The 15,919-nt window shown below is 48.5% G+C and overlaps 1 protein-coding gene across 1 annotated transcript; it reads left to right on the top strand.

The window, feature by feature from the left end:
- The first annotated feature begins 1,346 nt into the window (after positions 1 to 1,346).
- Actl6b (actin like 6B) lies at positions 1,347 to 15,781 on the top strand. The gene is made up of 14 exons (XM_051205323.1): positions 1,347 to 1,437; positions 1,810 to 1,886; positions 2,244 to 2,409; positions 2,728 to 2,828; positions 9,253 to 9,350; positions 10,540 to 10,634; positions 10,702 to 10,808; positions 11,909 to 11,998; positions 12,168 to 12,229; positions 12,711 to 12,825; positions 12,968 to 13,048; positions 13,146 to 13,241; positions 13,448 to 13,534; positions 15,522 to 15,781. Exons 1-14 carry the CDS (start codon positions 1,413 to 1,415, stop codon positions 15,600 to 15,602), a joined length of 1,281 nt encoding a protein of 426 aa, XP_051061280.1. The 5' UTR covers positions 1,347 to 1,412; the 3' UTR covers positions 15,603 to 15,781.
- Positions 15,782 to 15,919: the final 138 nt, after the last annotated feature.

Genomic DNA, 15,919 nt, shown 5'->3' on the forward strand with positions numbered 1-15,919 from the left:
TCCTGTGCAACATAGATCACTTCAAACTCCCACCTCCTTCAAAATGCTGGAAAGACAGGTATCTGCCTCTACACCCGACAAAGAACAGGACTTCCTGGTGAGTAACTACAGACAACGGGCATCTGGGAAGAGAGGTGGATCGAGAAGGCTAGAGTGCCAAGCAGGAGAATGTCTTCTCCAGGGAAGAACAAACCAGTTACTTATTCAATGCCAAATGGTCGGCCCTGGAAATGTACATACAAGTAACATACAGACCAAACTGATTATATTTAGGAATGTATACGTATATACATACAAAAAAATGAGGTCATGGATTTGAAAGAGAGGTATATGGAAGACTCTGAAAGGAGGAAAGGGAAGGAGGAAATGATATAATGTATTAGAACCTCAAAAAATAAAAGAAAAAATTTAAAAAAGGTTTGCCAGGTTAGCTATGTGCCTACATGTAAACACGTGCACACACATGGTATATTATGCGTTATATACAAGGTCAAGGATCTGGGAAATCGTGGAAAGAAAATATCCATCAGAAAAATGAAAGGGAAGGAGTTTGAGACATGGTTCAGTTGGCAGAGTCCATGTCTAACAAGCATGAAGCCCTGGGTTCCCTCCCCTGAGCCTCACAAACTCAGGTGTTGGCATAGACTTTATAATCCTAGCACTCTGTAAGTGGAGGTAGGGAGATCACAAGGTCAAAGTCATCCTCAGATTCATAGTGAGTTTGAGCCTAGCCCATGCTACATGAGACCCTGCCCCAAATAAAATAAATAATCCAGTTGTTATGGCACCAGAGACAGGTGGTTCGCTGTGAGTTTGAGGCCAGCCTGGCCTACAAAATAAATAAGCCCCAAAACAAAGGTGGAAAGAGAGGGAGAGATGGAAGACATACTCCTCTGGTCCCTCTCTCTATCCTCCCGTCTCCCCATCTCTCTTTGGTAGACTGTGGCTCAGGATTCTGGGGACAGATTGTGCTGGCGACCTCTCCTTTAATTGCATTTTTAAAAAATTAAAAAATAAAAATCACCAAGGAAACGAGGGGTGCGGTGCGGGAGGGGGGTGTGTGTCGCATGTCATCAGGGGATCCCATTTCATCCATCACCCTGTGGAGTTCCAATCTCCATCTCTTCCCTACTTTCTGTGTCTTGAGCTAGTCTCTAGGGTTCTTGCTGTTGGACCCTCACTGCCTCCCAACCTCGGCATGAAGAAGCCGCTGCCCCTTTAAAGCGGCGGCCCCCAGCCGGGTTATTGTCTGTCTTTGTAACCAATCGGCCGCGCCGTTGGGGGTGGGGGAACCAGCCTTCTGATTGGTCGCCGCTGCGCCCCTCCCCTCCCGGGATCCCGGGAGCTGTCCGGCCACCTCGGTGCTGATCCCGCCGCCGCCCACGGGCCGCGAGCCGCGTAGAGAGGGCACTATGAGCGGGGGCGTCTACGGCGGAGGTGAGCCGGCCTGGGGCACCGGGCTCTCGGCCTGGTCTACGGCCCTGCATCCCGAACCCGCGCGTCCCAAGCCCTGAGCATCCCTGGGCCTGTCACCTCCGAACAGCATCAGGTCCAGCCTGAGGTTTGGGTCTGCTTTCCATCCTCCTGGGGTTCCCAAGCGTGCACTGCCTCCCAGCCCCTGCCAAGCCACTAGGCAAGAGGGAACTCTGGTGGCTTTGATCGTCCACTTCCAGAATGCCCTCATGTCTAGGTGGATCTCCCACCTACCATGCTGAAGTTCAAATGGTGGCTATACCCCCAGACTCATCTCCAAGCTATTTAGGGGACAGTTTGGGAGAGGTCTCCTCACACACCTGTCTCCTTGTACAGATGAGGTGGGGGCGCTCGTCTTTGACATTGGCTCCTTCTCAGTTCGAGCTGGGTACGCTGGGGAGGACTGCCCCAAGGTGAGCCTTCCAGTCCCCTCCCCAAATCCCTGGGGCTGGGACATCCTCTGCCAGGTGGGTCGGCCTATGAACAGGCTTGCACAGTTCAGTCCAAGTAGCTCACCCTGAGTGGAGACAGGGGAGGAAGCCCAGGGGTGGCTAAGGGCCTTGAGTGCAGTTGGACAAGGGGCTAAAAGGGGTGATCAAGCTGGGCATGGTGGCACATTCCTTTAATCCCAGCACTCGGATCTCTGTAAATTTGTGACCAGCCTAGACTAGCTACAAAGAGTGCCGGGCCAGCTGGGGCTTCATAGTGAGACCCTGTCTCTAAAAAAGGAGGGAGTAACTGGGCTCCCCACTCATGTTCCTCATTCCCAGGCTGACTTCCCCACCACTGTGGGGCTGCTGGCCGCTGAAGAGGGGGGCGGGCTGGAGCTGGAGGGGGAGAAAGAGAAGAAAGGGAAGATTTTCCACATCGACACCAATGCCCTGCACGTGCCCCGGGATGGAGCAGAAGTCATGTCGCCCCTCAAGAATGGCATGAGTAAGGGGCCCCCGTGCATCACCTTCTGTAACAGACTGGCAGCTCCCACCACCACCACGTGTGGACACAGATCTCCACATCCACAGAGTCTTGCTTGCTGCTGCCCAAGCCCCAAGAACCTCCTCACTGCTCCCTACAGGGCTCTCAGACCAGGACCCTCCAGAATTCTGGAACTTAAGGGAGGGGGTGCTTGTCAGCTGAAGTTGGATTCAGCTACCTCTAGATTTGGCCTCCCTCCCTCCTTTACTTCCTGTTGCTGATCCTTGCCTTCCTTCCCACCTTCCCATCTATCTCTCAACGCTGGTCCTATGTCCCTAGTTGAGGACTGGGAGTGCTTCAGAGCCATCCTGGATCATACCTACAGCAAACATGTCAAGTCTGAGCCAAACCTGCACCCAGTACTCATGTCGGAGGCTCCGGTGAGTGCCTCATCCAGACCCACATCAGCCCCTGGGTCCCTGGTGACACATCCTATCCACCATCACCTCTAACTTGGAGCCACCACTATCAGTCACTTCGCCTTCTTTTCCAGAATTTTCCTTGTCACCCTGTCATCTTCAGTCACATGCCTTCCTCCCTGGCTTACTCTCCATCCCCGCCTTCTCTCTTCCAGCTCCATCCACTCCATTGCCCGTTGTTGTTCACATATACTTAACTTCTGGGTCATTGCTATATATACACATATTACCAATGTAGCTCAGTTGGTAGAGTGCTTGCCTGGCATGTAGGAGGCTCCAGGTTCAGTCCCTGCTACTGAAGGAAAAGAGGGTAAGCCTGTAATCCCAGCACTCACAAGGCAGAGGCAGGACGATCAGCTATTCATTGAGTTCCAGGACAGTCAGGACTACATAAAGAGACTCAGTTTTTAAAAAACAAAAACAAAAAAAATATACCTATTTCCTCATATATTTTTTTTTGGTTGTTGAGAATTTCATACATGCCTATAATGTGTTTTTTATTAAATACACAACATCTCTCTCCTCCAGTTATTCCCTTATTTCTCCTACCTTTGGTCTCCCAAATTCATGTGCTTTAAAAAACAAAAACAAAAGACTGGGTCCACTTAGTACTTCTCATTTTTTAGTAACCTCTCTATGTGCGTGGGTGTGAGACCATCTACTAGAGCATGAGTCTCTCTCAGAAGCCTCATCCCTAACCTTTAATCCCAGTCCTGGAAGGCAGAGTCAGGGGGAGTCTCTGTAAACTCAAGGTCAATCTGGTCTACAAAGCAGCTACAAGACAGCTAGAGCTGTTACATAGAGAACCCCTGTCTCAATTTAAAAACAAACAGAGTTTCTACTCTTATATCTTGCAGGCTAATAAGAGCTGAGTCAGGCATGGTTATTTTTTCATTTTCATACAACTTTTGTCTTCCCCAGATCTAAGAATTGTTTCTATTTTACTTAATTTTTCTATTTATCAGTGTAACCTTAGGTTACCCATCAGATATCTATGTGTTTTCTCAAGACACTAATTCCATGAAATATTCTATTAATTTTGTCTCATTGAAGAAATCTCTCTCAGAGCCCACTGACACGTTCCACTTTGGCTTAAATTTGGGAAATAGTTGTTATATTAGCATCTTCCTAGCAGAATCTCTTTGTTTTTCTTCTAAGAAAAGTGGGGGTACCTATGACTTGACTCCTTGATCACTACTTTGTTTTCATGGAGCAGGTCCTTTAGTAGCTACTTAGATCACAAGAAGTATTTCCTTTGAGACTGCGCATTGGTAGTTTAGCTAGGTATCATACTCCAAGACATTTTTCTTCAGCTCCTGAAAACCTTGCCTTTTGCTGTCCTTGAACATCTTCTGTTCATATTGAGAAGACTAGAACCATCTTAATGGGGTCTCCCGCACACAAGTAGAATTTTTCACTCCATCCTGAGTGTTGTAAAACTTCACCATGATATTTAATGATGTTTGCATATTACATTAATTGTTCTGGAAACCACTGGGCAGGGCAGTGGTGGCACATACCTTTAGTCCCTGCACTTGGGAGGCAGAGGCAGGTGGATCTCTGTGAGTTCAAGGCCAGCCTGGTCTATAGAGTGAGTTTGAGGATATCCAAGGTAACAAAGTGAAACCCTTCCTTGAAAAACCCAACCAAATCAAAACAAAAAAAAAAAAAAAAGAAACAGAAAAAATTGTTCTGGAAACATTTGCTTTTCAGTCAAGTGAAAAACATTTTATACCATTGTCTCATCTATATGTGTAGCTGTGTTTTTTATTATGTGTGTGAGTATATGTTTGAGGGTCATAGCGGACATCAGAGGACAACTTGTAGGACCTGGTTCTTCTCTTTCACCATGTAGGATCCACAAATCAAATTAGGCCACCAGGTTTGGTGGCAAGCATCCATTGGCCCACTGAGTAAAACATTTTAAATTGTGTTTTTACTATTTTTTCTCTCCATTTCCTTTGCTTCCACTTTTGGGAAATTTCATTGCTTAGAATTTGCAACCCCTAAATTGGTCCCCTAATTTTCTTATAATTTTTTTTCTAGTTTTTTGTTTGTTTGTTTGTTTCTTGACAGGGTTTCTCTGTGAAACAGTCCTGGCTGTCCTGGAACTCACTTTGTAGACCATGCTGGCCTGGAACTCACAGAGATCCACCTGCCTCTGCCTCTCAAGTGCTGGGATCAAAGGCATGCACCACTACTGCCAGGTCCTTCCTTTTTTTAAATCATTACCTTTTCTTCTAATTTCCAAGACTTTGTCTTGTCCATCCATTTTACTAAGTTTATCATATCTGTGCCTGTGTCCTTAATCTCTACAAGCTCTTTTACGCTCCACAAATGTTCTTTTCAATTCCCTTCTTTTTAAATGACTGGAGCCTGAAAACATCTGAAGGCTGTTTTTATTTTCCTGGGGGGATGCTGGTGATTGAAATTAGGGCCTCAAGAATTCTAGGCAAAGGCCATACTACCAGGACACATTCCTATAAATGTTCTTGTTTGGAGTATCTTGTTCTTGTTTTGTGGGTCTGAGATCACGTTCCTTTATAGAGACATCACTAATTTGTTGTTAGGAATCTTCCTTCTTCCACTGTTTTTCCTGCCATAGTTTAGCATCCATCTTATTTCAGAGACTTTTAGAAGATGCAAGTGTGTCGCCTGCCTTTGTTTAAGAATGGTACATTTAAAAAGAGAGAGAATTCCTGTGTAAGAAGTGTGGAGCTTTCTGTATTCTTTGCCATGAGACTATTTGAGGAGGGAGTTTGGAGAGGAATCTATGCTTTTGCATCTTTATAAATGTTTTAATTATATTGAAAAAATTTTAGATGTGTAAAAATCATTTTGTGTGTATGAGTGTTTTGCTTGCATGTATGTATGTGCACCATGTGTGTGGCTTGTGCCCCTGGAGGTCAGAAGAAGGTGTTAGATCCCCTAGGACCGGAGTTACCAATGATTGTGAGCTGCCATGAGAGTGCCAGGAATCGAAACCAGGTCCTCTGCAAGAGCAACAAGTATATATCTATGCTGAGCTAACTGTCCAGCCCTAAATTACATTTTAATTAAATTAACTAAATTATTATTATTATTATTATTATTATTATTATTATTATTACTGTTGGGGGCTTTTTGAGAGAGGATTTCACTGTGTAACAGCCTTTGCTGTCCTGGAACTGGCTTTGTAAACCAGGTTGGCCTTGAATTCACAGAGATCCACCTGCCTCTTCCTCCCAAGCACTGAGACTAAAGGTGTGTGCAACCACTGCCTGGCTAACTCATTATTTTAAAAACATTTGTCTTATTTCATAATATTATTTATGTTATTTTTAATTATGTGTATTCAAATGTGTCTGTGTTTGGGTATGCTCACGTGTGCAAGTTCCCATGGAGTCCAAAAGATGTCGAATCACTTGGAACTGGAGTTATTGCTGGCTGTGAGCAGTCCCACGTGACCAAGTGTGGGGGCCAAGTGTGGGTCCTCCGCAAGAGCAGCAGATGCTCTCAACAGCTGAGCCATCTCTCCAGCCCCTAATTTTTTTAATGTGGTGTCACATATTTCTACCCCAGGGATTTGTCTGATTGCCTGTTTCTTGGAGCCCAGTGAAGGCATGGGGTGGGGGGGGGTCCTCAAAATACATGGTGTCATTCAGTTCTCAGTATGAAGTTTTCACTTCCATCTGTGTCAAGGGTCAGGGGTCCTCACATATTTCTTTGAAGAATCAACTTGGGGAGCTTGAGTGGACCACAGTCCAAGTGTTAAATAGTTTACTGTGTGATCTGGAACTCATTACATAACCTGGTTTAGGCTCAAAGTCACTATCCTGCCTCATCTTCCTAGTGCTGGAATTACAGCTATGCATCACTGCACCTGGCTTCTTCTGTCCCTAAACAGATATCTGCTCAGGGTGTTTCATAACATCAGAATCACACAATATGACTTTTGGTGTCAGTATACTTTTGGGGAGTGGAGATTGAGGCTAAGAGTCTGGCATGCCAGGCATGCCTTCTACCACGGAGCTGCCAACTGTCTTGTACCTGCATTTGTTTACTTTAGCATATTTTTATGTTATCTGTGTCATAGTACTTATCAGCATTTCATTTTTTTTTTTTGTGGTGGGTAAGTAATAGTCCCCTTCAAAGATACACCACAGTTTACATATCCAGCCGTCCAGTCATGTGTCCATCCACCAGCTGTTGTGAAAGGTGTTGCTATTGGTACTCATGTGCTGAGATTTCCTCTAGTACTTGTTTTCATTTTTTAAAAAAGATTATCTGTCTTATTTTATGTGTATTAGCATTTAGCCTACATGTATGTGTATGCACTATGGCCATGCCTGGTGCCTATGGATGCTAGAAGAGAGCACAGGATACCTATAGATCATTGTGAGCCTCTGTGTTTGTGCTGGGAACCAAACCTGGATCCTTGGCAAGAGCAGCAAGAGTCCCTAACCACTGAGCCTTCTCTCCAGCCCCTTGTTTTTATTTCTTTTGGGTACATAACCAGGACTGGAGTCACTGGGCCCTGTGGAACTTCTCTATTATATATTTTGAGGGACCAATAACTACATTCTGCAGTGGTCCCACCAGGGATGAGAGTGTCCCAATTTCTCATCAGCATATAGCTTTCTAGTTTTTATATGGGGGGCATTGATTTGTTCATTGTGTATGTATGTTGGCACCTGCGTGCCATGGCACACACATGGAGGTCAGAGGACAACTTACAGGAGCCGGTCCTCTCCGTCCCTCATGTGGATCCTGGGGATTGAACTCAGACCATTAGGCTTGGCAGCAAGTACTTTTACCAGCTGAGCCATCTCACCAGCCCCGCCTTTCTGGTTTTTAATTACCAACATTGTCTATGTAGGTGTGAAGGAGGACCTCATTATGCTTTTGATTTGCATTTCTCCAGTGACTAATGATGCTAGATTTGCATGTCCCTAGTGGCACATCTCTCTGTGTGCTTGCTGGCTTTTGTAGGTTTGTGTCTTTTAAACATGTCCCTGTTTTTGCTGGGATCTTGGGAGGTGGAAAATTAGATATTTGTATTCAGTCTCCTGTTGTTACCCAGAAATCATCTTCTCCTGCACCTTAGTGTCTGAGACAGTTAGGATGGGGGTGGAACCTGGAAGAGGCTGGGGTGTAGAGTGTGTACAAGGAAAAGCACCAAGCCAGGCATGGAAGGATGGAGACTCCAGATCCAGCCCCACTAAGAACTCAGTTGGTAGAGCACTGGGCTAGCACCCAGGAAGCTGTGCACTCCAAACACCACATAAACTGCATGCCCACAACTCCAGTACTCAGGAGATGAGGCAGGAGGATCAAAAGTTCAAGAACATCCTCAGCTAAGTATCAAGTTTAAGGCCACCCTGGGCCACAAGGGGTTCTTATCTGAAAAACAAAACAAACAGGGAGGTGGCTGGAGGGGGGGGGGGAGGGAGCCTGAGTTTGCCACAGATGTCTGAGGACCTGACTTCAATCCAAAGCACCTGTGTAAAAAAAATGCTGAGCGCAGCAACAGGCACCTGTAACTCCAGCTCTGGGGAGGTGAGATATGAAATTTCTGGGGTTTACTAGCTAACAAGCCTCGTAAAATTGGTGAACTTCAAGTTCAATGAGAGACTTTGCCTCAAAACATGGTGGAGAGTGGTTGAGGTGGACACCTTTTTCAATTGCTGGCCTCCTTATACATATGCATAGAAAGAGAGAGAGACAGACAGACACACACACACACATACACACACACATACACACATGTACATGAACATACACACTAAATAAACAAATAAATAAATGGGAAAATAACATTCTTAACCAGGCATGGTGATGTATACCTGCTACATCAACACTTGGAAGACCCTAGCAGGAAGATTAACAATTTGAGGCAAGTTTGGGCTACACAGTTATATCTTGTGTCAAAATAAACTAAAGTCTAAAACAAAATAGAGCTGAGGACACCGGTCGGTCGATGTTACAGTGTTTGTCTCCAATGCACCAGGCCACAGGTTTTCACCCCAGAACAACAAAAAAAATCTAATAAAACTCCTTATAGTTCTTATATCGTAAAGGTGTGTGGGATCAAGTGCCCTGACCTGTTTCCTAGTCTAAGTTATGTGTATATGTTTATGTGCATGCATGTACAATGTATGTGAATGTGTGTATGGGAGTGTTTGCATCTATATGCACACTTGTGTCTGTGAATCCATGTATCTGTTTACATGCATGCATGTAAAATGGGTGTATAGCAATGTCTATATATGTGTGTTTGTTCCTATGAGCGCCTCTGTTGCTGTGTATGCCTGCACATGTGTACATACACACACTGCACACACACACCCTCACACACCCTGGCTGTGCCTCCATCTGGTCTCTTCCTCCTGTGTTCTCTTCACAGTGGAACACTCGGGCCAAGCGGGAGAAGTTGACAGAGCTGATGTTTGAGCAGTACAACATTCCTGCCTTCTTCTTATGCAAGACAGCTGTGCTCACAGCGTATCCTATGGTTTGGCAGCTCTGCTGGGTGGAGGGCCAGGGTGGGGTGTGTGTGAGATGTGCTGAGCTGGGTGGCACTGGGACTGGTTCCCTGGCGATCACTATCTTGGGTGGGAAGTGCAGAAAACCCCTTAGGCTGAAGGCTTAAGACTGGGGGAGGGGACAGGTCAGTGGCCCTTCCCTATTCCATAGGTCAGCCTCAGCAGGAGGAGTGGGGCCAAGTAAACAGCAGGGGCTGAATGGGCATGGAGGTGGGTCTTTCCCAAAAGGCCAATTTTGGCCGTTGTCTTTTTTCAGAACAAGTGGTACAATGAACTCTGTGCTAAGTGTGGAGTGACAGGGACCCCAATTCAAGGAGTCCACAGAAAACAGGACCACATGTCCCTGGAACCCCAGCACCCAAAGGGCTTAAAGAAAGAGATGAAGGGAAAATTCAAGGCCTGTGCTACCAAAACCAAGAACAAAGGGCTGGGGATGTAGACTAGTTATCCTAGCATGTCTGAGGCTCTGGTCCCCAGCTCCACATAAACTGGATTAGGAAATGCAAACCTGTAATTCTAGCGCTTGGGAGATCAAGGCTTTAGTTTAAGGCCAGCCTGAGCTACATAATGACTTCCAGGCTAGCCTGAGCTACTTAGTGAGACATATATATGTGTGTGTGTGTATGTATGTATGTATACACCTGTGTATGTATGTATGTATGTATCTATGTATGTTGGGGGACTGGAACGATGGCTCAGCAATTAAAAGAGTACTTGTACTCCTGTAGAGGAACTAGGTTTGATTTCCAGTACCCACAGGGGACAACTCAGCAATTAAAGCAATTGCCACACAAATATGAGGACCAGAGTTCGGGTCCTCAGAAACCCACATATATGCCTGGTGGGCATGATGGCCTACTTGTAAATACAGCTTCAGGAAATAGCAGCCAGCAAGAGTAGCTCTGGATTTAACTGAGAACACTTTCCTGAACGAATCAGGTAGAAGAGTGATCATGGGTGATTCTGCACATACGCAAGTACATACATGCACACACACATACATACACTCCCACATATGCAAAAAAGAAAGTAAATCAAAGGTTATATTTGCAGACTAGGATTGGTTTTACACTGAGAAAACAGAGGGACCAAGGCCTGACCCAGGTCCTGACTGTCGCTGTTTCTTTGACTGACCCATCCCACGCCAGCTTTGCAAATGGACGCTCCACAGGCCTGGTGCTGGACAGTGGGGCCACCCATACTACAGCCATCCCAGTCCATGATGGCTATGTGCTACAGCAAGGTAGGACCTTGTCAGGGCTCCGGGGTGGCCTGGAGAAGCCTGGTTCGGACAATGCCTCTTCTTTCAGGCATCGTCAAGTCACCCCTGGCGGGGGACTTCATCTCCATGCAGTGCCGGGAACTCTTCCAGGAGATGGCTATCGACATCATCCCTCCTTACATGATTGCAGCCAAGGTAGGACCATTGCTGTGTCCAGAGATGCCATCGATAGCCCTGGCATGTGCCCTATGCCCATCGTTCCCCTGACCCATGAGATTGTGGAGCAAAGCCCCTAGAAGATCATGGATCCAGTTCCTCATTTTCCAGAGACTGGGACAGGCTGAGACCACAAAATCAGCTGAGAGCAAATGGGTGAGGGCCAGTGGGATGGGCCATATCCGAGTTCTCAAACCAAATGTGGTGAAGCACCTCTATAATCCTAGCACTTGAGGCATGGTGGCAGGAGGGTCAAGAGTTCAAGGTCAGCCCTGGGAACTTAGTGAGCTGGAGGCCAGCCTGAGCTACACCAGCCATACTCTTTCTCAGTTAACAAGGTCTTGATGTGGGTCCACAGTACCGCATCAACCTTGGCTGTATGAAGGCCAGCATGGACGACATGAATCCCATCTCAAGAAAAAGCATCCGGTTGGGGAGTGGTGGCGCACACCTTTAATCCCAGAACTTGGGAGGTAGAGGCAGGCCAATCTCTGTGAGTTCGAGGCCAGCCTGGTCTACAAAGCTACACAGAGAAACCCGGTCTCAAAAAACCAAAAACTAATAAAACAGAGCCATGCTCTGGGTTTCATGGCTCTGCCAGGGAAGAGCCACGAGACCCAGAGCATCATAGGAAAGCTTCCAAGATGAGGAAAGAGGATCCCTTAATCAGTGTTTTGAGGTGGGATCTTACATAGCCCAGGGTGGCCTCAAACTCACGATGTAACTGAGGTTGGTTTTGAATCCTCAGTCCTCCTGTGTGCTGGGGCTGGGACGAAACCCAGGGCTTCTTGCACTCTAGGCAAGTGCTCTACCCACTGAACACCATCCCTGATTCAGGCTCTTCTAATTGTATCTGCAGTGTGTATTTCACATATGGGGCAGCTTCTCACTGTCTTCCCTTCACAACGCAGCCGCAGCCACAGCCGCAGCCGTTAGGGAAGGGTGACAAGGCACACTCCATCTCCTTGGAGACCGAGCTGGTCAGCTGCAGAGCTGGCGGACTGCTAGGGAGGCAGATGTGCCAAAGGGCCAGGCAAGTGCCAGCTGGGAAAGGACACTTATAGACTGTGTCCTCACAGGAGCCTGTACGCGAGGGAGCCCCCCCAAACTGGAAGAAGAAGGAGAAGCTACCCCAAGTCTCCAAGTCCTGGCATAACTACATGTGTAACGTGAGGCTGTAGCTGAAATGAGCTTCTCTCCCCCTTCCCACTTCCCCCAGCCCCTGGCCTCCCGCTATATAACTAGAGAGAGGGAGGGTAGGGCTGTGGGTGGGCTGGAGTGGGGGGATGCTTGAGATGGAGACAGGGCAGCCAGACCTCTCTCCTCCCTGCTTCTCAGGAGGTGATCCAAGACTTCCAGGCCTCCGTGCTGCAGGTGTCTGACTCCCCTTATGATGAACAGTGAGTAGGGTTGAGTGCTCAGGGTGGGAAAGAGGGTTGCAGCGGATAGTGAGCACACCGCAAGTCCTGTAATGTCAGCAATCAGGAAGGCTGAGGCAGGAGGATGGAGAGTCCCAGGTTAGCCTGGCCTACACAGCAGGATGACGTTCAAAAGTTGGGGAGGGGCACTGGGACTGTAGCTCAGCTTGCCTCGTATGTACAAAGCTCCAGGTTACATTCTCAGTCCCACATCTATGGGTCTTAGTGGAACAAGCTTGAAACCCAGCACTTGGGAGTCAGAGGCAGGAGGATCAGGAGTTCAGGGCCAGCCTCTGCTCCTTATTGAGCTGGAGGCATGCCTGGGCTATATGAGATGCCATTTCAAAAACCAAAGATGCAAGGGGGTGGGAAACAGACCTGGGGTTCATGGGAACCTCTAGCGCGTCCACCTGGCAGTCCTTCACGAGCATGCCAGACAGAGTCTTGCTCCTTTCTCGGGCAGGGTGGCTGCACAAATGCCCACTGTGCACTATGAAATGCCCAATGGCTACAACACAGACTATGGCGCTGAGAGACTTCGGATCCCTGAGGGCCTTTTTGATCCCTCCAATGTCAAGGTTTGACTGGGTGCTGGGTACTGGTTGGGGTGGGACTGGTTGGAGTCCTCCATCCAGAGGTGTGGTGGGAGAGTCTGGGATGACAGGGGCTTGGGGGACAGGGAGGCAGAGTCCCCAAAGTCCACATCATCTCTGTCCACAGGGGCTGTCTGGGAACACCATGCTGGGAGTGGGTCACGTGGTTACCACCAGCATCGGCATGTGTGACATTGACATTCGCCCGGTGAGGCCAGAACCTCAGGCTGGGCTAAGGGGCCGGGGGTTAACACGGAAGAAGGGAGGGATCCACTCTGAAGACTCACCCTTGTCCCTGCTCCCAGGGTCTCTATGGCAGCGTCATTGTCACCGGTGGGAACACTCTGCTTCAGGGCTTCACAGACAGGCTTAACCGGGAGCTTTCCCAGAAGACCCCACCGGTAAGAGCCCATCCCACCCCACCCCAGTCAGAGTACCTGGGTTCCAATCCTGGCTTAGTTCTTTGAACCCTGCCCCCAATCCCTCTGGATTACCCTACATGGAAGTGCTCAGAGCCCCTGCCCCTGTGGCTCCCTCCTGCTCACCAAGCCTTGTCCCTTCCCAGAATCTAGATGTCCATGTCCCCCAGCCCCCTTTCCTCCCCCAGAGCATGCGGCTGAAGCTCATCGCCAGCAACAGCACCATGGAACGCAAGTTCAGCCCCTGGATTGGAGGCTCCATCTTGGCCTCATTGGTGAGACCAAAAGGGCGTGCCACTGAGTATTCAGAGAGAAGTTCCAGACGGTTGCCCATTTTTATTCAATAACATGTACTAGTCACACCTGTAATCCCAGCACTAGAGAGGCCGGGACAAGAAGGTTTCAAGTTCAAGGCTAGCCAGGCCTACATAGCACGACCCTGTTGCCAGAGATCAAACTGAGCTGTGCCTTCCACCTCGCTTTTTGAGACAGATACTCTCACTGTTCTGGAAGTCTCTGATTCAGCTATCCAGTAAACAAAAATCCTGTCCCTACATCCCCGACACTGGGATTACAGCACAGATTTTTTACATGGGTTCTGGAGAATGATCTCAGGTCCTTGTGTTTGTAAAGCCAGCACTTTGCTAACTGAGACATGACCCCAGCCCTGAAAAAGAAAAAAAAAAATGTTCTTGGCACGAACACAATCAGTGAGTGCTCCCTGAAGACTGGGGGCATCCGCAGGGTGCAAATTGGGAAGCAGAGGGGCAGAAAGTAGAGACATCGGTGAGTACAGGGGACATTCTGGAATTTGGGATGGGAGAGTGGTATGGTTATTACAGGTGTCATGGGTCTCACCATGGTATGACCTGGGATCTGTGGTATGACCAAAGGAACTAGGCAGAATGGGCTGGGTGGCCTGTGAGCCTCAGGGATGGGCCTGTCTCTGCCTTCCTCGTGCTGGAGTTAAAGCTGCATGCCATCGTGCCCAGTTTTGTTGTTTCTCTGTAGCTTTGGAGCCTGTTCTGGAACTGGCTCTGTAGATGAACAAGGCTGGACTCGAATGCACAGAGATCTGCCTGCCTCTGCCTCCTCCTGAGTGCTGGAATTAAAGCATACCCTGTTTTTCTATGTGGGTTTGGGGGATAGAATTCATGTTCTCAGCTACATAGAGTTCAAGGTCAGCCTGTTGAAAGAAAGATGGGGGCTGGGGGAAGGGAACAGAAGAGGAAAGGGAAAGGAAAAAGAAGGGAAAGGGAGGGAAGGACAGGACAGGGGAGGGGAGGGGACAAAGACCAAAGGGGAACAGGTCAGGGCAGGAGGATAATGAGTTCAGTTATGGGCATAGAAAGTTTAAGGTCAAGGGTATTCAGGAGGAAGTAGCCAAGAAACAGCTGGGTATCTGGAACAAGAGACTGGAGAGCGGCAGGGACAATGAGGTCACCCAGGAAGGCTGCTCTGTGAGCAGGAGACACCCGCCTTCAGGTGGAGCAGCCATCCGTGAGAACAGACAGTGTGAAATCCAGAGGACCAGACTCCTCAAGAGCAGCAGGGATGGGTGGCAGGGAGGTGGCCAGGTGGTGTTGGAATGAAGATGTGGAGCTGGCTGTGGAGGCTGTGAAATCCCAGCTACTCTTGGAGGGGAGGCAGGAAAGTCACAAGGTCAAGGTCAGCCTGGGCAACTCAGTAAGACTCTGTCAAAATAAAAGACAAATAAATACGAGGGCTGAGAAGATGGTTCCTGGTAAAGCACTTGCTGCAGAGGCTTGAGGACCTGTGTTCGGGTCCCTGGAAGCCACATAAAACTGAGCATGAGAGCATTTGTGTACGATCTCAGTGCTCTTATCACAAAATGGGAGAAGACAGGAGCGGCTCCTGAAGCTGCTGGGCCAGCTAGTCTGGCAAAGCAGAGAGCCTGCCTCAAAATGGAAAGGAGAGATTGACACCCAAGGTTGCCCTGTCCTTCATCTATACATGTAGGTCAGTCATCACACAATGGTAGATAGAGCACCCGCCTAGAATCCCCCCCCCCCGTGAGGGGCTGGGGTGTGGCTCAGTGCTAGAGCACCTGCCTAGAATCCCCCCCCCCCGTAAGGGGCTGGGGTGTGGCTCAGTGGTAGAGCACCTAAAATCTTCCAGTAAGGAGGAGGGATACAGGCGAGAAATGGACAGAGGTAAGGAGGAAGAATGGGTGTGGTGGTGTAGAGGGGTGTGGGGTGATGCTGGGCTACCCTGACAGCTTATGTTACCCCTTTTTCCCAGGGCACGTTCCAGCAGATGTGGATCTCCAAGCAGGAATACGAGGAGGGAGGGAAGCAGTGCGTGGAACGGAAGTGCCCCTGAGGTTGACCCCTCCTCCCTCTCCCAATACCCACCCACCCCCTCCACAGCCTTGTGGGGAGACAGATGCCAGAGGGGCATTCTACCAGCCAGGCCTCCAAAAGTGCTGAGCCCTCCATCTCCTGTTGCCCTTTCCTCTCTTACCCACATCTTCTTAGACTGTGACGTTTCTAAGTTGAAATAAGTTAAAAAAAAAAAGTTTTAAGAAAATAAAAAGAATTTGACCTCTTTGGGGATAGGGAGTGGGGGGTGGGGTCTGGTGAGAGGCCGGAGAGAGTCGCATCTATAACCATGGTACGCTGGGACACGAAATTCTCAGG

Source organism: Phodopus roborovskii, unplaced genomic scaffold (genome assembly GCF_943737965.1).
Source record: "Phodopus roborovskii unplaced genomic scaffold, PHOROB, whole genome shotgun sequence".
In the NCBI taxonomy this organism is placed as follows: Eukaryota; Metazoa; Chordata; class Mammalia; order Rodentia; family Cricetidae; genus Phodopus; species Phodopus roborovskii.